The sequence below is a fragment of the Acinonyx jubatus genome, chromosome D3, assembly GCF_027475565.1.
Source record: "Acinonyx jubatus isolate Ajub_Pintada_27869175 chromosome D3, VMU_Ajub_asm_v1.0, whole genome shotgun sequence".
Taxonomy (NCBI): Eukaryota; Metazoa; Chordata; class Mammalia; order Carnivora; family Felidae; genus Acinonyx; species Acinonyx jubatus.
The window spans coordinates 67,919,451-67,947,236 of record NC_069392.1 but is presented as its reverse complement, the minus strand read 5'-3'; the positions used below and the strand labels follow the sequence as shown (position 1 = coordinate 67,947,236).

General features: G+C 44.3%; 1 protein-coding gene across 1 annotated transcript in view; it reads left to right on the top strand.

Moving 5' to 3' along the window:
- Positions 1-27,786, top strand: part of MYO5B (myosin VB) — a 230,963-nt gene that overhangs the window by 33,691 nt on the left and 169,486 nt on the right. The window contains exons 2-4 of the mRNA XM_053205589.1: positions 3,702-3,812; positions 13,294-13,465; positions 17,481-17,625. Of these exons, the coding sequence (XP_053061564.1) occupies positions 3,702-3,812; positions 13,294-13,465; positions 17,481-17,625 (428 nt within the window). The remainder of the gene's footprint in view (positions 1-3,701; positions 3,813-13,293; positions 13,466-17,480; positions 17,626-27,786) is intronic.

Genomic DNA, 27,786 nt, shown 5'->3' with positions numbered 1-27,786 from the left:
CCATATAAACCGGGTGCTTCATAACTGTATCACTTACTGATTCCTGTCTCAGCACACGTGATTGAGCATCTGTTATATTGCCAGGGATACAGAGATGCCCAGTAGTATATTGGAAAGAGCTTGAAGTAGTGAGATGAAACTGATGTAAAAGAAATGCCTGCAGAACAGTAAAGTTAATCCTGGAAGGGGTTGCGGCACCTCAGAGTGGGTGAGGGCTAACCCAGGGAAGGTAAGGGTTCAGTGAGGACAGGGCACTGGGACTTGGATTCTGCCCACACGGACAAGTGAGGGAAGGTCATTTTGGACTGAGGAAACCACGTGTATAAAGGGTGAGGGCAACGAACTACACAGCGACGGTCAGATAGTAAACCTTTCAGGCTTACACAACCATCCTCCACATGCAGAATTTGACTTTCACATAATTGACATGTTATCTGGATAGCACCTTTTTTCCCCCCTGCAAACCCTTTAACCATTTAAAGACCATTCTTAACTCCAAGGCTGCACAAAAACAGACCGTACATGAGATTTGGCCCAGGGCTGTAGTTTGGCTGACCCAGGTACAAAGGGAAGTATGAGCACAGATTGCAGGAGCAGAACAGCAAGTACTTAGGATATGCAGTGATTCGGTGGGTGTGGGTGGAGGCTGAGATGCTACATTTCTTTTAATTTTTTATTTTTAAAAATTTATATCCAAATTCATTAGCATATGGTGCAACAGTGATTTCAGGAGTAGTGCCCCTTCCCCATTTAGCCCATCCCCCCCACAACCCCTCCAATAACCCTTAGTTTGTTATCCATATTTGAGTCTCCTCTGTTTTTGTCCCCCTCCATTTTTATATTATTTTTGTTTCCCTTCATCTTTTCATAGGATTTTGTCTTTCTCTGACTAATTTCACTTAGTATAATACCCTCCAGTTCTGTCCACGTAGTTGCAAATGGCAAGATTTCATTCTTTTTGATGGCTGAGTAATACTCCATTTTGTGTGTGTGTGTGTGTGTGTGTGTGTGTGTGTGTGTGTATATATATACACACACACACATATACCACATCTTCTTTATCCATTCATCCATCTATGGGCATTTGGGCTCTTTCCATACTTTGGCTGTTGTTGATAGTACTGCTATAAACATGGGGGGTGCCTGTGTCCCTTTAAAACAGCACATCTGTATCCCTTGGATAAATGCCTAGTGCAATTGCTGGGTTGTAGGGTAGTTCTATTTTTAATTTTTTGAGGAACCTCCATACTGTTTTCCAGAGTGGTGGCACCAGCTTGCATTCCCATGAAATGCTACATTTCTAACAAGCTCCCAGGGAATTGTGAGGCTGAGGTCCTCACAGCAGCAAAGATCTGAAGCATCATTCTAGTCCCCTTACAGCGCTGATCCTGTGCTGGGCTCTGTGGGATAGGAAAATGGAGAAAATCTTCTGCCTCGAGGTGCTTTTAGTCTATTTGGAGAGAAGAGATTTGTATAAGTAGATGAGTGGGCCCTCCCAGAATAAGAATTAAACAGCTAGTGCCAGGCAGTGAGCCTCCCTGGTGCTGGGCGCAATGGACAGGTGTGGCATATGGACAGCAGGGGTCAGGCCACTGGGTCCCCGGTGTGGGTTGGGACTGGGCCCCCTTGGCTTCCACACAGCTTGATGTCCACATAGCATCATTATCTCTGCTCAGTTCCTATTGGGACTTTCCTCCTTCTTTGTCACTCTTCTCTTTAGCCTTTCCTGACATCTTTTATGTGGAGGGGAGACTTTGAAGACTCGGGTGTGCTGTACTCCCTCTGCCTGGAGGGGAAGGCCCGGGAGCAAGCTCAGAGGGACAGGAACTGTAGGGAGGCTAAGGAAATATCCCTCATCTGCAGCTTGGGGACAGGGCCATCAAAGTCCTTGGAGCTGGGCGGAAGATCGGCTTCCATCACAGCGGAGGAGGGAAGTTAGGACACCTGAAGGGGGAGTAGTGTTGACAGTTATCGTTGGCAAATACTGAAAGTTTGCTCTGGAGGTAGCTCAGAGCACTCTTAATGTCTTTCTCTCAAGCACTCAGGTACTATAAAGCTCGATAGCATCTTCATAAAGATGCAGTCATTCCAGCAGGCTCACAGGCAGAGTGGAGATCCTGTGAGAACCTGATTCTTCATAATGCAAAAAATGACTCTGGCTTTGTATCCTGAGCTGGGACACCAGGGATGCAAATTGGTGGTGGTTTGCTTTCCCACTAATGAGTATTGATGAGTCGCTCTCCTCGATACTGAGCTAGAGACCAGTGCAGGCAGGGTCAGCCGGGCACCTGGGTGGCTCAGTAGTTGGAGCTTCCGACTTCAGCTCGGGTCACGATCTCACAGTTCGTGGGTTTGAGCTCCACATCAGGCTTTTCCCAGACAGCTCAGAGCCTGGAGCCTGCTTCGGATTCTCTCTCTCTCTCTCTCTCTCTCTCTCTCTCTCTCTCTCTGCCCTTCCCTTCCCCAACCCCCCTCAAAAATTAATGTTAAAAAACAAAATGAAGGGCCAGTGACTATCTGGAGGAAAATACCATGTGAAAAAAAAGAAGTTGGGGGGGATGGCAGGACTAAAATTAAAGCCTGCCGGCTGCTTGTGCCCGGGCAGCTGACTGACCACAAGGTCAGGGCGTGGGGTCGTCACTCCACAAGGTTGGTTATACTGACCCAGGCACACATTCTGGCTGGCCTTTCAGTCCTAAGAGCTATTCGTTTCAGGATTGCTGAGAAGGTTCTGTGGTCATGACATTGTGTGCGCGGGTGCACCCGTAGCCAGGTTGAAAGCAAAGAGGCCCTGTGGCAATGACATACCTACGAGATGGAGACCGTTGTCTGACGGGCATGAGGAGTGCTGTTAAGAGCAGCCGCCAGCAGGTCCAGATGCCTCAGACGTGTGGTGTCCATGGCAGCACGCGCCACTTGCCTGGGGCGCTCCCGTCTCCTGTTCTGAGCTGGTCTGAGGTGGAACTCCGACTGGGTATTTTCACGTTCCCAGGTGATTGTAGTGTGCAGTCGGGCCCGACCCCCCCCCGCCCCCCAGGTGGATGGAGAGGGCTTATTCACTTACCAAGGGCTGTATCCTTCCCTGCTAGGAGTTCTCCAGCTTAATGACTTTGCAGATCTCCTAGCTGCTGGGGGAGGTGGAGGGGGATTTTTTTGGGTATGTTTGTGGCTCAAAGAATGCACAAATAAATCGAGGTTGCTGACGACTTAGGAATATGTAAATACACTTTCGATTTGCTGACCACTTTGTTTCGCTTCTGCGGGAAAATGGCTTTGTCCCCGAATGCAGCATATCAGACCAGAGGTTCTCAGGATTTGAAGATTGGCTCTCCTGTCTCAGTCTTGGCATGTGTTGTTCTGTTCTTTGTTGGCTGGACGCTGCCTCTGACATTGCTCTTTTGTACCACCCTTGAGATGATGGTGCAGAGCTCTGGTGGATGTAACCAGATGCTGGTCTGGCAGTCGTGCTGGGAGAATTATAATTAGATGTGGTGTTCTCTTAGGATCTATAAAGTGCCCTCTGTCCCCACTCCCGTGGGTTACTTACCTGTTGTCATGGTATTAGACCATCTTGTGTTTTGAAATGAGAAGGAAGAGGCGTCCAGATGGCCTTATAACTTCTCTGGAGGGCCCCTCATAGGTAGCAACACATAAGTAGAAACCTGAAAGCTTTATCGGAGTTTCTTGTTTTAATCTTCCAGTACACGAGGGTCTGGATCCCTGACCCTGATGAAGTGTGGCGCTCAGCTGAGTTAACCAAGGACTACAAGGAGGGAGACACGAGCCTCCAGCTCAGACTGGAAGATGAAACGGTAAGTGCAGGTGGTGGGAGCGGGGAGCACAGGGCTGGCTGGTAGATGGTGGGCTTGAGTTTCCCCTGCAGAGTGGAGCCGCTGAGTCCCTGGCATCTTTCTGTTGCTACTGGCGAACTGTAAAACTGTGCTGTGGCTGTCCCATAAGTGCCCACTGGTGGTGTAGCTAAGAGATCGCTGGTGGCCAAGGCAAGAATCTGCTCAGTAGAGTAGAAGGAGGGTTCCCTTCATGGGGCTGTGGTGTCAGTGGGAGGTGACAAGGAGGCACCATAAGAGACAGTGCACAGTAGAGTGGTCAGAGCACTGGTTCTGGACCCCAGCCTATCTGGGGATTGGGATCCTGGCTCATCCATTGTTAGCTCTGTGTCTTTGGGTGAGTTCGCCCTCTTTCTGTACTTGTTACTTCATCGGTTACAGGGGAGTGAAAGTTGGTCTAGGGGGCTTAGGAGAATAAAATGACCTATGTGACATGTCCTTAGAATAGTGCCTGGCACACAGCACTCCACATGTGTTAGCTGTGCAGCACGAAGTCTTTAGTAGTTGACTTTCATGTGGCTTCATTCAGAAGGAAGACAAGGTGGTTAACTGAAATCTTCCTCCTGTACTGTCCGATTTTTCTGCTTTTCATGAGCCTTTAGTGTAACTACCCTTCTCTGTTGTGTGCATTCTACAAATACTTAAATACTTGCACTGTGCTGGGTCATGGAGGTGTATGTGGCCCTGTCATTTGGGGGAGGTCACGGAAGTCCAGCAAAGTGTTGTGACACATGGCATTAGGCATAGAAGCTTGTGGATAAGGTGTGGGGTGAGGTGAAGGTGTTGAAGGGGTCACGGGAAGGAGCCAGCAGAAGACTGGGTGGGGGGTGGGGAATGAGAACAGAGTGTCCCAGCGGAAGTTGTGTGTGCCAGTGGCCCCAGGCTGCGGTGTGTTCCCTTGGGGTGTGTTGAAGGAAAGGAGGCCTGTGTACCTGGAAGGACTTGAAGGCAAGGGGTCAGATGGGTGGCCTTGAGGACACAGGCAGAGGTCATTTGGGCTGCGGGGTTTACAGTGGGGGAGACCGGGAGAGAAACAAGTTTTTGAAAAAACAAAAACACTTTTGAGTATCGTTGACACACAAGGTTACATCAGTTGCAGGTGTACAGCCTAGTGATTGGACAAGTTTATACCTTATGCGCTGGGTGTTCTGCTAAGTGAAGGAAGTCCTACTGACCGAGATGAATGGCACGTGATATCACTCAATTGTTGTAGATTCCATATGAGGAACAGGTTTTGAAGGAAGCGGCAGGAAGAAACCAAGAAGTGGCTCTGGGATGGGTTAAGTTGGAGGGGCTGCAAGAGCAGGCATTGCTTGGGGGGAAGGCTGGCGGCACTGGTGTGAGACGTTTGCACCGTGTCTTTTAGCCTCTGATCATTTACTGTCTGGCCGTTTCTTCCTTCAGGCATCTTGGTCTTGTCTTTCTAGTTAGTGATGACCTACTTGAGAAATGGACCTTGTCTTACACTTTGCCCACATAGTACCTACTGTGGTTGGTGATTAACTCACTGACTAGTAGAAAGAGGGAACTCTCCTCCTGCCATCTTGTTTGCAACCCCCTCCCCAAGCCTATCACTTGGTAAAACTGGGACAGTGAGTTTGTTAGATTTTTTACACCAAGGTGTGCATGCCTCACCTTTCCCTTCCTGGCAGGAAGGGTTGAGGCAAGAAAAAAAAATTCCCAGCAGATGGAATCCTGTTGATCGTGTTGAATAACATCCCACACCACGACCAAAACAAAATGAAATTACTTTCCCCACTTGAAGGCTGTAACTTCTATTCCAACAGATTTCATTTTAGTTGATCTTTTAAGTGGGTGTGGGTGTTTTTAAAGGGTTATATGGAGGTAGCGAAGAAGGATCTGCTGTGCCGCTGAAACAGAGCAGATGTGTGCCTCCCCAGCCGAAAGTCTGCCCAGCATGGCTAATCCCAGCAGCTGCCCGGGAGCCCCCCACCCTGCTATGTGGCCAGTCAGCGTGCAGTCAGAAGGGATGCCTGGAGCTACACATGAGCAGCTCGTGAGAAATCATGGACTCTGAACACCTAGCTCTGTCCAGGTCACTCGCAAACTGCTTTGTCCAGAGCGGGCTCTGAGTGGTCTCTAGGAGTGACTAACCTGAGCTGTGGAACAGAGGCAGGAGGGCAGAAGTTGGAGGACTGGCCTCTGCAAGCTTGGAGAACATCTACTCTGCAGCTGAGACCTTCCTTGATGTACGAGGCTGGCTGGAAAATCCACCTGGTGGTGTTCCCACCATCGCCCTCCTGTCCAAGAGTGGGTTTAACTGCGGTGGCAAAGGAGGAAAAGAAATTCTATTCTGGAGAACAGTGTTCTTAATTCCCAGCTTCTACCTTACTGCTCCTCTGTGTTCTGCTCAAGGTGGTCAGGCTCCTTGGTGTTCTCGAAGAGGTTTCTTCTTGGCTGTTGCTTGCTTGTTGTTGTGGTCAAGTACACAAAACATAAAATTGACCATGGTAACCATTCTTAAGTTCACAGTTCAGGGGCATAAAGTACTTCCACGTGGTCGTGCCCACCATCACCACCATCCATGTCCAGAACTCTTGATCTTGCAAAACCAAAACTCCCCACTCGCCTGCAGCCCTGATAGCTCTACTCCACTGTGTCTCTCTCAGTTGGGCTGCTTTGGGAACTCCTAGAAGTGGAATCCTAGACTATTGGTCCTCCTATGTCTGGCTTGTTTCACTGAGCACAATGTAAGGTATTTTATATTTAAGCCTGTGGGAAACTTGTTGGAAAAGGATAGTGTCCTCTCTTCTCCCCACAGCTGTGATGGGTGCAAGGTATCTAGGTGTGCCGACCCTTAGCACAGTGCTGCCTTTACTGGATCAAGCATCTTGGTGTAGACTGACCTTGATGATGCATGTAGCTCCCTTGTTTGCCTCGAATAGAGAGATACCAGGCAGCCTTCCCTTGCCGGCCTCTGCCTCCCTTACAGACTCCTGCCCTCTAGTGGCAGGGAAAACTTCCCGTTTCCATGGTTTTGCTTTTCAATTGTTTCTGACTGGAGTTGCTATCCAGTGTCCTGCAGCCACTTGGTGGGGAGTACTCCCTGTACCCAAGGTCCTGCGGGAGTGTGCGTGAGAGGAAGACGGGTACACGTGAGCCTGAAGGAGGGGGCTGTGTGGCACCTGTGTCTCGGCACACCCAAGCCCTGGAACGTAGGTGGGGCCAGGGCGAGAGGATGGATGTAAGCCTGTGTGTGTTTAACAGTAAAGGCCTGCTTTATCAAAAATAAAACTGACCTTTCTAATTTTTGGAAATGGAAACCTTTAACGTCTTAAAGATATATTTGCAACTCTCTACTCTTTAGTCTCCATGTAGCTGCCATTGTCAAGAACCATGATCTTGAAGCATGTTGTACCTCTACCTATATATAAACAAATTGAAGAGGGCCGTGAATTGTTGAGTATTGCAAACTACTCACGTCACGTTGCTGTGGTTGCAGATACTGTACTAATTTGTGAGCGCCTGTGGAGAAGCCGGGAATTAGACACGGGGCGTGGCTGGGAAATGAGCTCTCCTTCTGTGAATTTTGTTTGCAGTTGTGCCCTCTGAAAGGAGAGATCAACACGCTCATTGGCCTGTCCTCTCCCCTCCTCTTTCCTGTCCACTTCCTCCCCACACCCCTGAGCAGTGTGTGTCTCTGGCATTGGTGGTGGTACAGTTGGCAGACCTTCGGGGCACCTGGATGCCGTCACCTTCCTTCAGGGACGTGTGGCAAGAGGCGTGCCGAGACATTTTCCCCAGGGGCCAAGGTGTTTGTCCCGGGAGTGTAGGTTGAGGATTGCGGGGCTCAGATGTGTCCCCACGGAAGCTTGATCCCAAGTGGCAGCACAATCGTGTGTTGTTCAGTAAGCTTCTATTTTGTGTTGAAGATGACGGAACCCTTGAAGATGAAAGGCCCAGGGAAAGGCCCCTCCTACTCAGGTCGAAGGACAGGGCCAAACATGCCCGGCTGTTAGGAGATGACAAACTTGGTTCTTTATGGCAGGAAGCAAATGTTGCAGAAGAACGAGGACCCCTGCACTTGACCGTTGATGCCCTCAGCCCTGGGCATCCTGAGAATGCCCACAGGGCTTGTCAGCCCAGTTCAGGTCAAGTGTCACCTGTGTGCACATCTCGTGAAACCAGAGCTAAGAGTGGCCAATACTCTAGTCGCAGTACAACTTCTTAGTGCAGGTGATTTTGATTACTAGTTTTTTTCTTTCTGTTCTGGTTATTTCTGTTCTTATTTTCATATTTGGTCACCTAATTTTTTGCTCTCCACTGCTCAGTAATCTACGCTTGAGACCGTCTTTGGTTGTCAAGGATAACATGAAGACCGTTATCATGTTTATATTGTATGCATACAAAAAACATGTAAAGTTATAAAAACTTGCATGTAAACATTAGTAATGTTACCAATGTAATTAGTTATCTTGCTTGAGGTAGGCTGTAATTTGTTTTAATTAAAAATATTTTTATTGTCAGGGTGCCAGGGGGGCTCAGTCAGTTGAGCGCCCAACTCTTGGTTTTGGCTCAGGTCATGATCTCATGATTCGTGAATTTGACCCCTGTGTTGGGTTCTGTGCTGACGGTGCAAAGCCTGCTTGGGATTCACTTTCTCTCGGCCCTTTCCCTCCTCTTGCTCTCTCAAAATAAAAAAAAAATTTATTGTAAAATACATCTAACATAAAAATGCCATCTTCACCATTTTTCTAAGTATACCATCCAGGGTGTTAGTACGTGGACACTGTTATGTAATCCTCACCACCATCTGTGTCCTTCCTGTAATTGCCCGTTTCCTCCTCTGTATCTGTGATCTCTTCCATCAGTGAGGATACTTTGCCTGGCTGCTTTTGCTTCGAGATGGGTGAAACCGTGATTTTTTTTTTTTTTTTTTTGCCTCTGCTCTCCCTGCACTCCCCTCCCCGCTGGACAAGGGAGATTTTGCGATGTCTGGGTACATTTTAGGCTGTCAAGACTGAGGAGGAAGGTCTGCTCCTGGCATCCAGCAGGCAGAGGACAGGTTTGCTGCTAAGCATCCTGTGGTGCACAGGGTGGCCAGCCACCCACCCCACCCCACCCCCTGTCCTAGGTAAAGATGGTGGAGGTTGAGGAATTCTGGATTGAACCCATGCAGGACGGCCTGGATTGTTCATGGCTAAGAGACCCCAAGTCAAAAGCCATATTGAGATTCCAGGATTCTAACAGTGTGTCAGCTGTGTTTCCTGCAATAAATTGAAATTGAAAGATTAACTTGGACTCCATATTTAAAAAAAATTTTTTTTAAATGTTTATTTTTGAGAGGCAGAGTGTGAGCAGGGAAGGGGCAGAGAGAGGAGACACAGAATAGGAAGCAGATTCCAGGCTCTGAGCTGTCAGCACAGAGCCCAACTCAGGGCTCGAACCCGCAAACCGTGAGATCATGACCTGAGCCGAAGTAAGACATTTAACTGAGCCACCCAGGCACCCCTAAAATTCAAACTTCTTAATTCTGTTTTTGTTTATGGCCATTTTCTTAATTACTTGTACCATTCACTATTAAAAACAACCGAGCAATTATATGCGAGGGCTTGTTATACATCTGTGCATCTGTGGAAATTTGTCCCGCTTGTAATGAATGTAATACATGAAGTGTTATCAGGATGAGAATATAAAAAGGTCAAGGCCAGGAATCTTTAGAAATTTGGTGAGATACTTGACTCTACCCCCATGGCACTCTTTTAGACATTCCCTCCAAATCCACACTCTTCTTGAAACCCTTTTGGGCAGCTACTTGGGAGTTTCTTGTTGACTTCACAAAGCAGGAATATTTGCCATGGTAGAGACCTACCTAAATGCTCCACCATGGTTCTCTACCCCGTTTGTCTCCTAGTTGGGTACCATTGCCACTAGAGGATGATGTGTGTAGCTCTTGTGTTAACACCAACCTCTTGCCAGCTGGTAACCCTGTTTTTACTAGCTTATCTTTTGTCTGGATGTCTTAGCTGTATGGGTAGAGTAGGAGCAAGAAGTTGCCTTTATCTACCATATGTGCTTCTTATTAGCTCCAGGTCTTTGTGTTGGGAGCTGTCATTCAAAGATATTTTTATGGTTATATTCTATTTATATGGTTCTGTGTAATGTAACATGGATATGAATTGGTATGAGAGAGGTCATGAAACAAAATCAGACATTCAGCTAAGTATTCTAAAACCATAGAGTATAGAGCAATCTGGACCAATGCTTTCCAAAGGATGACTGTGCTATAGTAGAATGTTGTCTGTCTGTACTGTCTAGTGTGGTGGTCACTGGCCACATGTGTCTGTTGAGCCCTTGAAATATGACTCGTGTGGCTGAGACACTGAGAAATTTTAACTGTACTTAATTTCAACAAATGTAATTTCCATATGCTACCTTAGTGGAAAGTGCAGATATGGACTTAATCCCCTAACTACTTCCTCTGTATTCTCAAGTTTTGGTTAGTCCCAGTATGCTAGGTAGGGACGAATGAGAGATGCCCCTCTCTTCCTAGTCTCAAGGGGAAGGTTGAGATTCATTCCAGGTGGGTGACAGAGAATTCAATATTATGAGTTCACATCGAACCTCTTCCTCACCTCCAAAGGCCTTGTTACATAGTGAAGTCTTCTATGCCAGAAAGTGTTCATGGTCCCTGATCACATCCTAAATGCTTAGATTTCAAGTAAAACCACATTAGCTGTAAATGTTTGATACTAACATCAGTGTTGGAATCAAAATCCTATTTTAAAAAAATCTTAAGTTACTCATTCCCTGCTTCCCTCTGGACAAACACACACCACAAAAATCATCCTTGAATCATGAGTTTGCCCCTCCTACATCTTGGTGACTGCTCTGGACATTTTTACTTCTCTATTTCACTATAACCAGAGCCACTGGCTTATTTGTGGACCATATTTTCACAAAATTGCATACGCCTTTCCCTCCGCACTTGGGGGAGATTTTTTGAGGGAAAGATTCATGTGAGGAAATATGGAGGAAATGCCAGCATTTCTGTCTCAGGGTTTAAAGACTCTGAGCTCAGGCCCCGGCTTTCTAATCTGAGAAATGAGGGGTTGACCTAGGTGAGCTTTGTGGTTCCTCTCGGGGCGGGGAACATGAATCTCCATGGGGAAGTCTTCAGAAAGACTCAGAGTGGGAGGGTCGGGTTAGGGTCCCAGTGACACCAGTAACTCAGCCAGAGATGAAGGGGACCATCACCTCTAGAACTTAAAATCTCAACATGTTCTGTTTCCCCCTGTTGCCCACCTTTTGGAAATTTTGTGTCCTGTTCAGGATAGCTAGTTTACTGGTCTCCTGTATGGAGTCACCTTTGCACGAAAAAGAGAATGGCCTTGATTAACACACAACCCCCCAACAGGAACCTGTACAAGGAAAACCTTGTTTACATGGGTAACTGTTGATAATTTGTGGGGATGTCATTCTATAAAGTTTGCAATAAAAGGAATCCTAGATTTCATTCTGTAACATGCCTCTTTGTAAATTCAGCAAGATGCTGTGGGGAGCTGCTTGTCTTTACAGGTATAGGTCATGTTTTACCTTCCTGTCTCTAGATTGTGGATATCTTTGCTCATTTGTAAGATGGTCTTTGGAGGCCAAGGAAGAGTCTATTCATAAAAGTTTCAGACTCAAGTGTGGCTAGCTGTCTTCCAAAAAGGTCCATCAATCTGAACCCACAAACAACCCACCTGTTGGGCCACATCCTTCATATTTAAGGTCTTGGCAGTTTTTACACCTTTGCTTATGTGATATAATGCTAATAATCTATTATTTGCATCTGTTTGGTTAATGTCACTGAATAGCTTTTCATGTTCCTTTTGTACTTTTTGTGGCTCGTAGCCTCTGCATAATTTTCTGTTGGGCTGTTGGTATTCTTTTTGGCTTCTTAAAACTTTGGATATTAAGATTAATTCTGTTAGGTAATGCAGAATCTTTGTCCTCTCCTCTGCACATGGTGTGTTTCATGATGGCTTAAAAATTCCATTTATAGTCAAAATAAAAAATTTTGTGACATACTACTGGCTCTTGCATCATCCTTTGAAAGTACTTCCTTCCAAAGCTCTTAAAACTACCTGACTACATTTTCTTACTAGTTTTGTTTTTTATTTTAGTGGCGTTTTTATTTATTTATTATTTTGTATTTTACCTAAAACTTACTTTGGTCTTTGAAGGAATGAGAATAGAACCCTAGCTCTATTTTCTTTTTCCTTAAAAGGCTTTATCTGCTGCTATTAGAGGGGAAATTCATTTTTAACCATTTGCTTCAGCATTCTTCTGAACAAATTTTCCTTCTGTGCTTGTTATTTTGGGATCTGCTATTAGGTTTCATTTACCTGCCTATTTTAGCATTATTAAACTTGCTGGTTTTAATACACCTTAATATCTGGTTGTGTGTGACCATCTAAAAGTGGGAGAGATGGGAGAGAACATTGATATTTATGTTCTTTTAAAAAAACTGTTCCTCTAGTAAATTGAAGCTATGTCCGTAGACTTTCTTGAAAGGCTTCTATAGAATAGTGGTTCTTAAGATATCTGTAAACTGCCTATTGCAGAACTACTTGTGGATTTTTCAAAATTTCAGATTCCTGGGCCCCACCCCAGAACTCCTAAACATATAAGTAGTGTTTGGGGAAATTGTTTTTACAAGCTCTCAGATGATTTTTAACTACACTATAAGGAATTTAGATAGGACATGATAAACTGTAGCCAAGATTCTCCTATTATGTAGATAGGTGTGTACACGAGTCAGTTTTAAACATAACGTGTCAGAAAGCATCTTTGAGTACTCCTGTCCAGCTGCTATGCTAAGGATATAAGAATAGCACCTTGCATTTGAGACTTCCTGATTATACACACCTATAGATCTCGAGCTCCTATTATGTTAGGTCAAAGTAAAATTCCTGCCCTAGAGTCGCTTGTTGTCAGGATGTTGAGGAATATGTGTACACCTGGAGGGCATTTATGGAGAGCAGTTTGTTATAAGGCAATCCCAAAAAAAAAGTGAACGTGTTGGATGATGGGGCAGAGGAAGGCATCAGCATTAAATGGGGGTGAAGAAGGTTGGCTACATGGGAGACAGAAGTAGTACTCCTGTTGGGACCAGGATTCAAGACTCAGTAAGTATCTTTTCTTTGAGAAGCCAGTAGAACATGTCATTAAATCTTGTGCTTCCTGAATCTCTCCTGTCATTCAGTCTTTTATCTTGATATACTGGGATTCTGTTACCAGCCAATTTTCCTCCTGGGCTGGTCTCTTAGGGCAACATAAGTACTTTGTTTGGTTTGCTCATCTTGAAAAGAAGGTTATCTGTGTTCATCATGTATGATCATGTTAGGACCGTGATCCTAGCCAATGTGACAGGATATTGGATACAGGCTAAATGGTTCATAACCCTGCCTTTCTGTGTCTATTACTTGCATTTCTTTAGATTCGGGAATACCCTATTGATGTCCAAAGCAACCAGCTGCCCTTTTTGCGGAATCCAGACATCTTGGTGGGAGAAAATGACCTAACTGCCCTTAGCTATCTACATGAGCCTGCAGTTTTGCATAATTTAAAGGTCCGTTTCCTGGAGTCGAACCACATCTACACTTACTGTGGTAAGTGGCGTACATCTGTTGGCTGCATGTGTTTGAAAGTACTTACAATCTTCAGACTTGATGTGTCAAACTCTAATGGTTAGGAATCCTACTAGCATTCTCCTGAGTACCTCTCAACTGAGACCCTTGAAAGGTTTGCAATCAGTGAATGTGGCTTAATTAGGCTGCCCTACATCTCTGTGGGATGATTGGTGTTAATCACAGCTCAGCCGGGGAGGAAGTGGACCACACGATGTGGCCTGACTTAGGCACAGTCCCAGGGCCTGTAGGACAGCAGTAAGTAGATCCCAGGGTCCTAGCTCAGGAGTCTGCTCTCTCCACTGAGCGCACTCCTGTGAACATGCCTGGCTGGCTTCTGTCCTCTAAGGAAGTCCTGTCTTTGTCTGACTCTCTGCCTTGCCATGTACAGACGTGGTGCGTGATGAATTTGTCAAATCCATGAGCAGAAAACATGGAAATACTTTACAATAAGATGTCCTCAAAATTCTCCTGTTTGGTTTTCTTGAAACTTCTCAATTTCCCACATTCCAGTTTTTTTCTTTTTTGAATATTAAGTGGTATGGTAAGATCTAGATCCCTAGAAACCATTATCTGTGGGGCCAATCATTTTAGGATCTGGTTGAGGAGTCAGGCCACGGGTTTCTTTGTGGGGGTTGTCCCAGCTGTGCCTCAGAGCCGTGGTCTTGTCATGATCACAAGTGAGGCCTTAGGACCAGAGTTCTTCTCACAGTGATAATCCACTTGGGTTTGGAATCGATGGGTTGGCTACTAAGTTCCAGTGAGCTTTCCTGTCAGACGTCAGTGCATGAGAAGTAGTTTCCCCAAAACAACTTCAACCCAATTGCTAATGGCAATATTATCTGAAAAAGACCATTAGTATTCAGAGGTTTTAATAAGTTGGGTTTTTTTCCACCAACAACAAAAACCTCCCATTTGAGGAGAAAGGAATAAACCACCATCAGCTTCAGCGTTTAAAGGTATCCCTTCTAGAAGAGGTCCTGGTGTCTGTACACGCTTACCCAAATGCCCACTGGCTCCTATAGCATCAGCTGTTGAGAGTGACCAGTGTTGCCCAGAGCTCTGAGTCATCAGGAAACACTTGTTTTCTGCTGTGAAAGTGGCTGAGATATTTTAGGAGAATGTGCGGCCTTAGAGTATGATATCAAAATTTGAATGCTGTGTGAATTAGGGTTTTATACAACTCTCTAATCAGTAGAACATGTAAGGCTGTTTCGAAGAATTCTCCAAGTCATTAGTCTTAGGGGGAATTTATCAGGGTCTGGGGCCTTGTTTTTTGGTCCAGGTGGTCTTTTCGGGCAAACTTCCATTTGAAGACTTGGTGGGTGTTCTTTTCCTCCCTTAGCCTGATATGTAACAGACAAGATTCTTCCAAGTATTCTCTGGCATTTCTTTCTTTTAAATAGACTTTAGTGTTTAAAGCAACTTTAGGTCACAGCAAAACTGAGGGAAAGATACAGAGATTTCCCGTATAATACCCTTTCCCCAACCGTTGATGAACCCACAGTGGCACATCATCACTCAAAGTCCATAGTTTCCACTGGGGTTCACTCTTGGTGGTGTACATAGTGTGGATTTGGACAAATGTATAAGGACACGTATCCACCATTACGCTGTCCTAACCGTAGATTCACTGCCCTAAAATCCCTTATGATCTGCCTCTGCATCCCTCCCCACCCCACCCCCTCTGCTGCCCTGTCCCTGGCAACCCCTGATGTTTTATACTGCCTCTATCATTTTTCCTTTTATAGAATATCATGGGGTTGGAATCCCCATATGTGGCTATATACACATTGGCTTCTTCCACCTAGTAACCCTCTAAGTTTCATCCATGTCTTTTCATACTTGGATAAATCACTTTTTATAGCACTTACAGTCCATGGTCTGGATGTTTCTCATTTGATTCACTTATTGAAGAACATCTTAGTTGCTTCTAAGTTTTGTCAATTGTCAAAGCTGCCACAAGCATCCACCTGCCAGGTGGTGGTGTGGATATGTTGTCAACTCCTTTGGATAAATACCTAGGAGTGTCAATGCTGTATCCTACGGCAAGATTGTTTTGTGTAAGAGACTGCCAAAGTGGCTGTGCCATTTTGCGTTGGACAGCAACAAAGAGTTTCCACTTCTCCACAGCCTCACATCCAAGTTAGTTGGCATATAGTACAATGATTTCAGGAGTAGATTCCTTAATGCCCCTTACCCGATTAGCCCACCCCCGTATGAGTGAAGCCCTATGATATTTGTCTTTGACTAATTTCACTTAGCATAATACTCTCGTTCCATCCACATAGTTGCAAATAGCAAGATTTCATTCTTTTTGATTGCCGAGTAATATATACCACATTGTGTGTGTATGTATGTATATATGTATACACACACACACCCCACATCTTCTGGGTCTCCTTTGCACTGCTGGTGGGAATGCAAACTGGTGCAGCCACTCTGGAAAGCGGTATGGAGGTTCCTCAACTGTTTCTATGTATTTTGGGTACTAGTCCTTTATCAGTTATGTTTTTTTTCAAATATTTTTCTCATTCTCTGGTTTGTCTTCTCATTTTCTTGTGTCCCTTTTCAAACACCAAAGGGAGACACAATGGTGGAGATCTCCCACTTGGCAATGACTTTTCCATTCCTGTTTTCTCTTCCCCACATGCCTGGAAAAGCTCAAATATTTTGTACCCTTGTCAGTGATTCTTTCAAGATCCAGAATGTGCTCTTTTGGGAAAGACAAAGGCATGCATTTCTCTCTTGAAGATAATAATTTTTTTCTTTTTACATTCTCAAATATTATGTGCCCTTCCATAAAAGATCTGGAATGTTAGGTGATTTGCTGACTCTTCATGCAGTATGTATTTATTGAGTCCATCATTGTGATGTATGGTTCTGGGGATGCAAATTTTTTTTTTTAAAGTAAAAGGAAAGATAATACATGATATAATGTGATGTGAGCTAATAAAAATCTAACACACAGTGCTTACTATGCAAGATGCTGGTCTAAGTTCTGTATTAATCATTGTCCTCAGGACAATCAAGTAAAGGTAATTGCTGTTCCCAATTTTATAGTCCAGGCAACTGAGGCACTTAGAGTTAAGTAATTTGCCAGAATAACTCAGTTAATAACTGGCTGAGATAAGATTTGACCTTAAGATATGTAAATCATGTTACACGCCCACAATTTGTTTGTATTTAGGTAAGATAACCCATACACAAATGAAAATTTGTTCATTTCCTAGATTTCAATTCAGATGGCTTATATTTATATTTTTATATTTATTATTTTAATTATAATATGAAATTTATTGTCAAATTGGTTTCCATACAACACCCAGTGCTCATCCCAACAGGTGCCCTCCTCAATGCCCATCACCCACTTTCCCCCCTCCCCCAACCCCCATCAACCCTCAGCTTGTTCTCAGTTTTTAAGACAAGAGATGGCTTTTAAAGCCTAACACCTGTTGGGGCACCCGGGTGTCTCAGTGGGTTAAGCATCTGACTTTGGCTCAGGTCATGATTCCACGGTTTGTGGATTTGAGCCCTGTGCCAGGCTCTGTGCTGACAGCTCGGAGCCTGCTTCGGATTCTGTGTCCCCCTCTCTCTCAGCCCCTCTGCTGCTTGTACTCTCTCTCTCTCTCAAAAATAAACATTAAAAAAAAATAAAAAATAAAGCCTAACACCTGTTGACAGAATTAAGCATCCTCTTCTCTCTGGTTGTGCAACATTTTTATGTATTTCAGGAATTTGAGCAGTGGTGTACGTGTGTACATGGACCTATGTTTATTCCATGCACTAGGGCATGTGGAAGCCCAGCTTTCTTTTCTCCAACAGGATTTGGCACAGTACCTGGACAACACAGATACGTCTTGATTTGGTTGAGTGATTGGTTGTGATTCATTTCATTTTTCATGTTTTAGTTTGATGGATATGAACAAGGGCCTTTGAAAGTGGATGTCAGGTGGCTGTATTGCTATCAGAATCTGACTACATTGTCTCTTTGCAGGTATCGTGCTTGTTGCCATTAATCCTTATGAACAGTTGCCAATCTATGGTCAAGATGTCATCTATGCCTACAGTGGCCAAAACATGGGGGACATGGACCCCCACATCTTTGCTGTGGCAGAAGAAGCCTACAAGCAGATGGCCAGGTAAGAATGACCTCAGCCTGGGAGTCCTTCTGGTAGAAGTTTCTGCCTTCCTTGACTGCTTTTGCCTAGCAATCAGTTGGTGATCCTGGGATTGAGTAAAAGTACTGGAAACAGAACCAGCCCAGGTTCTATTTCTTAGTGCATTTCCTCATGTCTTCAGCATCTTCTTGGGAACCTGAACCTATTCTTGAACAGTGGCTCCCAAGACCTTGTTCATTTCCTGAGCAATGAAATAAATGGATGCCTTAGATTTCATGTCTCCTTGGCTTCCTTTTGGCACTCTTTCCTCCCCTCTGGTGTCACAAATTCATTTTCTAGCATCACCCTTCATTTTGCAGATTCCACTGCAGATTCCCTTTGAAGGAAACAGGATTCTTGGACAACTTCTTAATATACCAAGCATTTAGATAGGAATTTCAAAGTAGTAGTTATGTGTAGTAGGTTGGGTGGTTTTTTGTTTTTTGTTTTTTTTTTGGATTTTGGTGTTAGAGTTTCTCTTTAGACACTGAAGTAAATCTCTGTATTGCTCTTTTTTAGCTCTGAAAGATGGGTACTGGTCTGTTTCATTGGAAAATGGGCTAGGTGATTGTACTAAGGTTCTACAGGTAAATGGAACAAGTAAACCAGGGATGAGAAAGAGTGAGAGAGAGAGTGTGTGTGTAAGGAATGGCCTCATGTAATTGTGGAGGCTTGGCAAATCCAAAATCCACAGGAGAGGTTAATAGGCTGGAACCCATGGAAGAATTGATGTGTTTGAAGTCTGAAGGCAGTCTGCTGTCATAATTCTGTCTTGGAGGAAGGCCTTCATCTGATCGGTTGAGGCCCACCCACATTATGAAGGGTAATGGTAAACAAAAAAATCTGACTTGAAATGTTAATCTCATCTAAAAAATATCTTCACTAGCACCATCTTGACCAGTGTTTGACCAAATGTCTAGGTACTCTGGCCTAGCCAAGTTGACAACTAAAACTAATCCCCACATTGATGGTCTTAAGCTATTCAGGCATAAGGTAGGGAAAAAAAGTTTCACCAAAGTTTGGGTGGAAATGCATATTCCTGTTCACACTAACATGCTCGATCTTGTCAGCCATCTTTCTTGCCATTTCTACAGAACACCTTATGGAGCTAGCAGCAAATGTAGGAAAGTCCTTTGTGGGGAGTTAGTGAGAAGGAGAATCCCGTTTAAGATGGTCTGTGCTTCAGTGGATCTCAGAATATAATTGTCAGCCTGATTAACTTTTCTAAGAAAGAAGGCCACTTTTATAAGCTTGTTTATAGATTTAGTGTGGTATTGCTGATTGTAGAGCTCTGTATATAAAAAGTTCTTCCTTCTAGATCTATACTATGTTCAAAATAAGCAGTGATGGGAGAACTGAGCAATTTAACAAACAGAATGATCCGTAACCGTTTTATTTCTCCTAAATGTAGTAGGAGAGTCAGGGGGGCGGGGCGGGGGGGACGCTAAAATGGTCTCAACCTTTGATCTCTTTAATGGCATAAGAAAGACCACATACTGTATAAATCTACTTCGGGGCTTGGCCAGAAATCACTTACCTTGATAACTTATGCAAACCTAACAAAGTGTGGTTCAAGGCCATGCCATGTGGAGAGAAGAATGGGTTTTAATGTGTTTTAGTACATAGCCCCATTCATATATTACTGTGGGAGGTCAAGTGTGTGGCCCAGTGGAGAGAGATCTGGGGTCTGGACAGGCTTCCATGCCTTGGGAGAATCACTTAAGCTGAATCTTAAACTATCTTTCTCCTTTGGAGGGTGGTTTATGGTTATAAAACAGAAGGTGGGTGTGGGTTACTTGTGACTTCCTACCATGCTAAAAGTTCTAGTAGCTCTTTGACGTCTCTTTGGATGGATGTCACTGATGATTATTTTTCGTTTCATTCTCCTCTTTTACCCAGTTGTGCTTAGATGTACCAGAAGTTGTTCTTTACCAAAGACTTCTTGAGGTGCCCCCAATAGCTTTTGGAATTTCCTGGCCTCCAGCTTTATCCACACCATAGATCCTCTTGCCTAGATGCCTCCATTCTTCCTTTCCATGCTTGAAGCTGGGTTCATGGTTCTTCTACAGTCGGGTTATTTCATTTGTTTGGGTCCTTGTTCACATCCATTAGAAGGGGATGTGGTTGTACAGGGTGGTGTATAGATGGGTTATAAATTTGGCAATTAAGGGGCTTGGAGGTTAAAGTTGAATGAGGAATTGCTTCCTTAAGGGTTTTATTTTAAGGTTTATACTCCTTGTACTCTGAGTCCTAGGGTGCAGCCAAATAATTTTACTGAAATTCTTACGCAATTTTTGCTCATGAACTTAGACTAGAAGTAGAAGGACCAGCACGTGTGGCCATAGAGAGCTATTGTTGAATTTGGTGGGGTCAGTGACTTAGCGTTTCTGTTACTGATCTGAGAGATGCACTGGAGGCCCCTGGAGAATCTTTGCTGTGCAGGGAGAGAGGAGACCCATTGGTCAGATGCAGGGGAGGGAAGGGAAGGTTGTTGCTATACTTGCAGTATAGATCTGCTCTGTTAATTCTAGATGCTAGAACATATTTAACAATACCTGCCAACTGTGTTGTGCTCTTCCTGACGCATCAGTTATAGTTGAAATAACCATTAATTCAATGGTGTGGCTTTGAATCTGAGCCTCTGTAACAACTGAGCAAAATGAAGGGTGTAAGAAACCAAAGTTAATCACTTCACCCAGCATTACGCTGAGTTTGTGACTTAGTTCGCCTTGGATTCAGCAATTCTTTCTCGTGATTCACTGAGGATTTGATTTTTCTTTCTTGATATGGCTCACGTCAGGGACTCTCCAACTCTTGATGTGTTCTGAGTGGGTCAGGGAGCCTGTCACAGCTCAAAGGGATAAATACAGACCATCATCCCCATCCTGAGAGCTCCCACGGAGTCCTGTGCTGGAGGAAAGGAGGTGGAGGAGGAGACACAAGGACAGCCAACAATTGGTCACTGTCCCCATCTCTGTTGAATTCATTAAGGCTGGACTTGGGAGTAAATGGAGATTTGAAATGAAGTAGAAGAAGAATCGTACGAAACCTCACATTCATGAGTTCTGGCCTCTGCATGAGAACCTATAGTTCCTGTGAGACAGGGTGGGGGGCCGACCTCCACTGGTTAGTACTGCTCCTTTCTCCCACTCAAAGATCCAGAATGCCTGCTCTTCCAGTTTTACCTTTCTCAGCCTCAGCTCCTGCATTAGATTGTATCTGCAGACATGGGTGTGGTATGCATCATTTGCTGGGTTCCTTACTAAATGAACACTGAAAAATGTAAGAACTTTCCTTCAACTCTGCAGAGCACACAGTCTGGTTAGAGAAGATGTAATAGTGGGCCAAAAACACCTGTAACAACAGGAAGTGTATATAAAAGCCATGCATGGGGTCATTTGACTTGAGTCTGGAGTCTTGACTGTCACAGATGGTCCAAGAAAACTGCAGCGTTTAAGCTGGATCTTGAATTGGTGGGATATGTAGTGAGAAGAAGGCCTCTGGGGGGCTAGAATAGGGTGATCGTAATTCCAGAAGTGGGGCATCAAAGGCATGGTCACAAAACCACAGGTACCTGTTGCTTCATACCCCTTGGGATGTGTAATTAAAAAAGCCAAATGACAAATGTTGGAAAGGATGTGGAGGAATTAGAATCTTCATGTGCTCCTAGTGTGAATGTGCAGTGTGCAGCTACTTTAGAGAAGTCTGACAGTTTTCAGTAAGTTAAACGCAATTATTGCATGACCCAGCAATTCCACTCTTACGTAATTACACAAGAGAAATGAAAATATGTTCACATAAAAGCTTATATACAAATGTTCATAATAGCATTACTCATAATAGCCGAAGGATGAAAACAGTCTATCAGCTGATGAATGGATCAAAAGTGGTACATCCATACAGTGAAATGTTATTTGGCTATAAAAAAGAACGAAGTCCTGATACATGCTACCACAGAGATGAACCTTTAAAACCCTGCCTAGTGAAAGCAGCCAGACACAAGACCACATATCCTATTCCATTTACATGAAATGCTCATCTAGAGAGAAAGCACATTAATGTTTGCCCTGGGCTTGAGGCTAGAGGTGAAATGGGGGAGCGGTTGCATATCAGTATCTTTTTAGGGAGGGGATAAAAATGTTCTAAAATCGATTGTGGTGATGGATCTATAGTTGAGCAAATTTTCTTAAAACGCTTTGAAATGTATACTTGAAAAGAGTGAATTGGGTGTTCTGTGAATTATCTCAAAAAAAGCTGTTAAAAAACAAAGGTATGGTCATGTACAGTTAGGGGCCAGACTGGAGACCTGTGAAGGCCGGGGTCAACTTTGGGAAGACTGTGTGCTATTAACAGAGGGATGAAGAGATGGTGAAACAAGTTTGGGAAACCCTGGATTAATCCAGTGAATCCTCTTTAACACAGAGATTCTCAGAGCAGTGATGTTGACGTGCTTTCTGAGTTTTAAGGTGGGGATGCATTTTAGACACAACACTGTTTTCAGGGGTTTTCTCAAGGGACTGATTTCACTCTTTGGGAAACACTGGTCTAGAGTATGGAGACATCTTAGAGCTTGTTACATAAGGAGGTAGTAGGATGCGGAATATTCAGGGAATATTTTTTTTTTCCTCCAGTGGGCCCTGTTTCATAATATTTTCTTTTTCCACGTTCCTATACCTTTTCCAGGGATGGAAACATCTTGTGAGCAGCTTCTGTTCTTGTGCATAGAATTGGTCTGTTGTAAATAGCCTCTATATAGTGAATGATAGGGAACTATGGGGTGTGAGGCCCTGGGACACATGTCCCTTTCATTTGCTTTAGGGTCTGTGATTGATATTCAAGAACGGGAGGGATCAACATATTAATGCATTTCTCCAAGTGAGATCCATTATCCCCACCTTGCAGGCAAGGATAGAGACTTAAGGATGTTAAATAATCATCGAAAGTTATGAAGATAGTAAATGGATGAGGCTGGTATCCAGGCTTGGTCACTTTGCCCTGAAGCCCCTGCTTTAGCTGAGAAGCCTTACTTCCCTCCCTCAGTGGTACCTCCTGATCCAGATGGTCTTCCAGAACAGAGCCGATCCAGGACACCATGAGAGCCAAAGGGTAGACCTTTTCCCTTTGGCTTAAAAGTATCTAAGGTTGCACAGTGAGACTAGAGTTTCAGTGCATTTTCTAGCTTTGTTGGTGAAAGTGGGCCATCTTGTTGGACTGGCCCTTTTTTGAGTTGTGTGTTGTTTTCTTCTGAAAGAGTGGGGATACTGCAAAGCAAATCTATTTGCTCAGGTAGCCAAGGTAATTGAACACACACATTTCCATCTCACTCTGCTGTGTTGCCAAGCTGTGACTAATGGTGAAAGATGGGACAGGTATTACCTGGGATCCCGGGGAGGCATGTAAGCAGGCACACCTGTGGCCCGGGGGCCAGTGGTGAATGGAACAGACTCTTGTGGGTGGGAGCCTTCTCAGAGATGGGGAGGAGCTCCTTGAGAGCACAAAGCCTGTGTTCACAGGGGAGAGAAGGAATCAAATTTATAAACCCTGCTTGGGTCCCTAGAGAGGGTATCTTGGTGGCTTTGTGTCCCTAGAAGTATGCAGAGTTTGTAGAGAACTCAAAGGTTTTCCAGGGAACAGTGTGGAAAGGAATATCCATAGTATAAAAGTGGTGCCCCAGAAATGTGTGCTGTAATAGAGAGGAGATAAACTCTGAATTTTCCATCTTTGGAGGTGAAAATGATTGGACAACTTTACCTTCTTGATAATTGGGGTGGAGTATTTGTGGGTTATTGGAGAAAGGACTCAGGACTTTGTAGGGTTTCTTCAGCTACAGACTCTGGGATTAGGACTGTTGGGAAGATAATTTTTTAAAAAGAACTATACGTAAGTGGCCTAAATCCACATTTTGTTTTGAGATCTGTTTCTTCCTTATTTTGTGACAGAAGTTGGTTGTTACTCAGGATCTTTCTGTGGTTTGGGGGCAGTTGGGATGTGAAGTACTTGTGATTGGGCTCCAGTTTTCAGTGAGAGCATGCAGTCATGCTGAGGAGAGCAGGGCCACGTTTTGGTTTCACTGAAGTGTTTTCTGTCCAAGTTCTGTTTTCTGGTAATGTCTATGGGCAAATGTTTTGGCTTCTGTGCTTCTTGGTATCCTAACCCTTTTTTTTTTTTCTTGAAAATTTGTTTGATTTATGAGAGAGGGAGGCAGAGAATTCCAAGCAGGCTCTGCACTGTCTGCACTGAGCCCAACTTGGGGCTTGAACTCAAGACCCATGAGATCATGACCTGAGCCGAAACCAAGAGCCAGATGCATAACTGACTGAGCCACCCAGGCACTCCTTGGTTTCGTCATCCTTTATGAGAACATTGGCTCTACCTCAGGGACTAGGACCCAGTGGGAAATTATGAAGAGTCTTGAGAAGCTGTCAAGCACTGTGAACATTTGGGGTGTGGATGTTGAAGTTCATTGGCTGGTGTTGAGTACAACAAATGACAGAATCACTGGGAAGACCAGTGAGGAGCACCAACTTGTTGAATTCTTACCATAAACTTTGAAATTATGACTTGAGTCAATCCTGATTGATGGGTGAAGTTTTGTTTTCCTTCCCATTCATGATGGCTTCAAGTCAGGACTGGTTTAGAACTAGGTTGCTTTAGGATGAGATCCAGAAGATGCTCAGGATGTCTGGACACAGGAACAGCTTTTAATTTCTTCTCTTACATTAGGTCTTATTTATAGAACATGCCCTGAGTAGTCCCCCTCTGTTCAAATTCTGGGATGCTCTCCTTACCTAAGAGATTACAAAGGGCAATCCTTAGGTATAGAACATAAAGCACCATAAAACCTATCATGTTTAAAATTCTAGCTCCACTGTTTAAATTTCTGAGTGTAGGGGAAAGTTATTTAAGTGTGCAGTGAATGTAGCTAACGATAACATCCCTGTGTTAAAAGAAACTTGAGTGCAAGTGTATATTCTGTTCTTAAAATGGTGAGTTTAGAAAAGAATAGCCCTGGACCATTAGGTGTCCATGCTTGGTGAAGTTAAGGCCCGTATCAAAAATTGTACAGCTAAAAGATTTTGGCTCCTGAGTCTTCGGTTTAGTAATCCTCTTTCTCTTCCCCGGGGGAGTTTAGCATGTTGGAAGGAGAGAGCCTGTAGTCGTGTGGTGGAAGTCAGTTGTGCTTTGAGAAGGCCAGAGACCATGTCCCAGCAATTGGTCCCTTTGGGTGCTGCTTTTGCACATCCCCGGTGCAGGGAACTGTGTCTGAAATGCTGCCGTATTTAACTGCTTTCATCGTCTGGAGTTTCTGGATTCCCCAATGCTCTGCTTGGTCTCCCTTTGCTTTCACCCACAGGTCTGAGCTCTGTGCAGCTGTACAGGATGGTGGGCATTTTCTTACGCGTGGCACTCCCAGCTTGAGGCCGGATCCTGGCTGCCACAGCCGTTCCTGCCAGTGTGGTTTTCAGACCCTGTCCCAGAGCGGCCACCCTTAGATACCATCTGGTCTTTCTGATACTGGTGCTCATTAGATGTGGTGTGCCAGATGAGGTGAAGAGTTGATTTTCATACAGAATTTCTGTTGGGGGAGCCTACAATTGCATCGGCTTTTGGCAGTCATTTCATAACTGTTGAATTTTCATAAGTTTGCAAGCCGTTAAAATTCTCTTCCCACCCCAATCTGCCCACATATGCATAAGAACTATTTTTTTTTACAACTTTAACTAGATTTAATTGACTGGTAGTAAAGTGCATATATTTAAAATGCAGTTAGATTTAAATTGCACATACAAGTAGACACATTTTGACATATTTATATACCCAAGAAATCATCACGATTCAGATAATGAACATTTCCTTAACTCCCAAAAGTTTCCTTCTGTTCCTTTGAACTTCACCCCTCTGCTCCCAGATAACCACTGATCTTTGTCACTATAAGTTTAAACTTATTTTAAGATATGTTGCCCTCCTTCTGCATTCGCACAATTGATTTTTTTGGCTCTGAGCAGGATTCCAGTTACTTATATTAAATTTCACCTTTATGCCTGCACCTCACTCTAGCCCGTGTATGTTTTTCAATCCTGATTTTCGCATCTGATATGGTACCTCCCCCTGGCTTGATACACAGGGAGATTTACCGAATCTCTTGCCTCTGCTCTTATCCGTTGAGGAAGAAGTGTTAATCTGGTTCGACTCTTGTAACATTCTGGGAGCAGTTCTTTATCTAGATACTAATAATTGAAATAAAAGGGTGCTTGGGCGCTTGACTCTATTTTTAAGTCTTGTTAAAACCTGCACACACTGGGCTGGGAGCACATGGGGGGTGCTCCCATGTGAGGAGGTGGGCTAGCACAGACCCAAGTTAGCATCATCCTAGTCTCCTGCCTCTTTTCCGTGTTTCTTCCTGGGCAAGTTCTCTCATTTAAAGCTTGTCCATTCCTCCTCTGAAAGGGGAGGATGCACGTCTGCACTTCCTTCTCGGGGTCGGTAGCAAATAAACCGACTCTGGAGTGCGGTGTGCCATGTACGGAGTCTGCCCTGGTCAGTGCCCCATGGCCCCAAGCTCCTGTGGTTCGTTGACTACACGCTGTTCTTGTGACACAGCTTTTTTCTGATCCCAGAGTCAAACTCCCCACCCCTCATGGGTTTCTTTGGGAGTTTATAGTGGTGGTGACATGTGGCTAGGATTTAGTTTTTCCAAGGTGTCTGAAATAATTTTTGGTTACAAGGCTAATAAAATGTGAAGCCTGGCGCAATGAAATGACATTTCTGTTTATATTGCAGTAATGCCTTTCACGCCGTGTTAACCACTTTCTTTTTCACTTTGAACTGCCTGTTTTTACATTTCTATCTGGGAAGACTGAGCAGCTGTAGACCATCTGCCAATTGGCTGAGTTGAGTAGGAAAGGAAGATGCCCTGAAGCAAAGGTGGCTTGGTGTCAGGGTCCCAGGATGAGACTGCTTGGCTTCTCAGAGATTGGCTGTGTGACTTTGGGCAAATGATTTAAGTTGAACTCACTTTGCACCAGTGTCTCTAAAATGGGGATGAGTATAGTGTCTAACTCACAAGCTTGTTAGAATTCATGGGTTGATTTCACTCATATGGGGAATTTAAGAAACAGGAAAGGAAGGAAAAATAATATGGTTTGTCTCCTCTCTTTTTATAAGGGACTCTTTGAGGGTTGCTGGAGGGAAGTGGGTTGGGGGGTAGGCTAAATGGGAGATGGGCATTAAGGAGGGCACTTGTTGGGAGGAGCACTGGGTCTTGTATGTAAGTGATGGATCACTGGGTTCTACTGAAACCAATACTCCACTGTATGTTAACTAACTTAAATTTAAATAAATATTAAAGTTCATAGGAATTGATACCTGAAAAGTGCTTAGAATGGTTTCTGCACAAAGTAAGTGTTCAATAACCATGTGACTTAGTCATGGTGATGGTGGTAATACTGGGATAATTAGTAGGTGGTGTCCTATCCAAATGAGAGAAGAGCTGGAAGGATACTTCAAAGCTGAGTGGGGTTCTCTTCATGGGTTTCCCTCAGAGAACAAATAGTAGCTTCAGGGCCAAGTGAAGATGGCAATCCCATGTGATTACAGAAGTTCTTTGGGACTCTTTTTTTTTTTTTTTTTTTTTAATAGGGTTGTGTTTGAAATTAGAATTGTAGTTGATAGGTGGTTGCCAGTCTGTTTAGAGGAAATGCCGCTTAATCTCCTACACAGAAGACAGACAACTTTCTACTTTGCCTCGAGAGTGAAATTGCACTCTGGTTGCTTCCGGAGCAGCCCCTAGAAGCGGGTTAGAACGTGGGCACCGCTGCCCCTTTGGCGGTATTGCCTGTAGTCTTCGGCACCAGAAAAGAATACAGGATGCTGCGGTGCCCAGCCATCATGCGGTGGTTTCCTAGGTGTTTGAGAGACAGCCTGCCAGGGTGCCACTCAGTAAGTGTGTGGTGTAGGCCAGGAGCAGAAAGCAAGTTAGGAATCTATATGTTCTCGGTTCCCCTTATTGGTAGGGGTGCGTGTTCAAAAAGGATGACGATTTTAGAGTCCAGGGCAGTGTCTAAGGTCCATTAGTTTTTGTGGGCTAGTTCCTGGTCCACAGAGAAGCAGTCCCCCTGCCTCTGGCTGCAGGGCTCCTGTCAG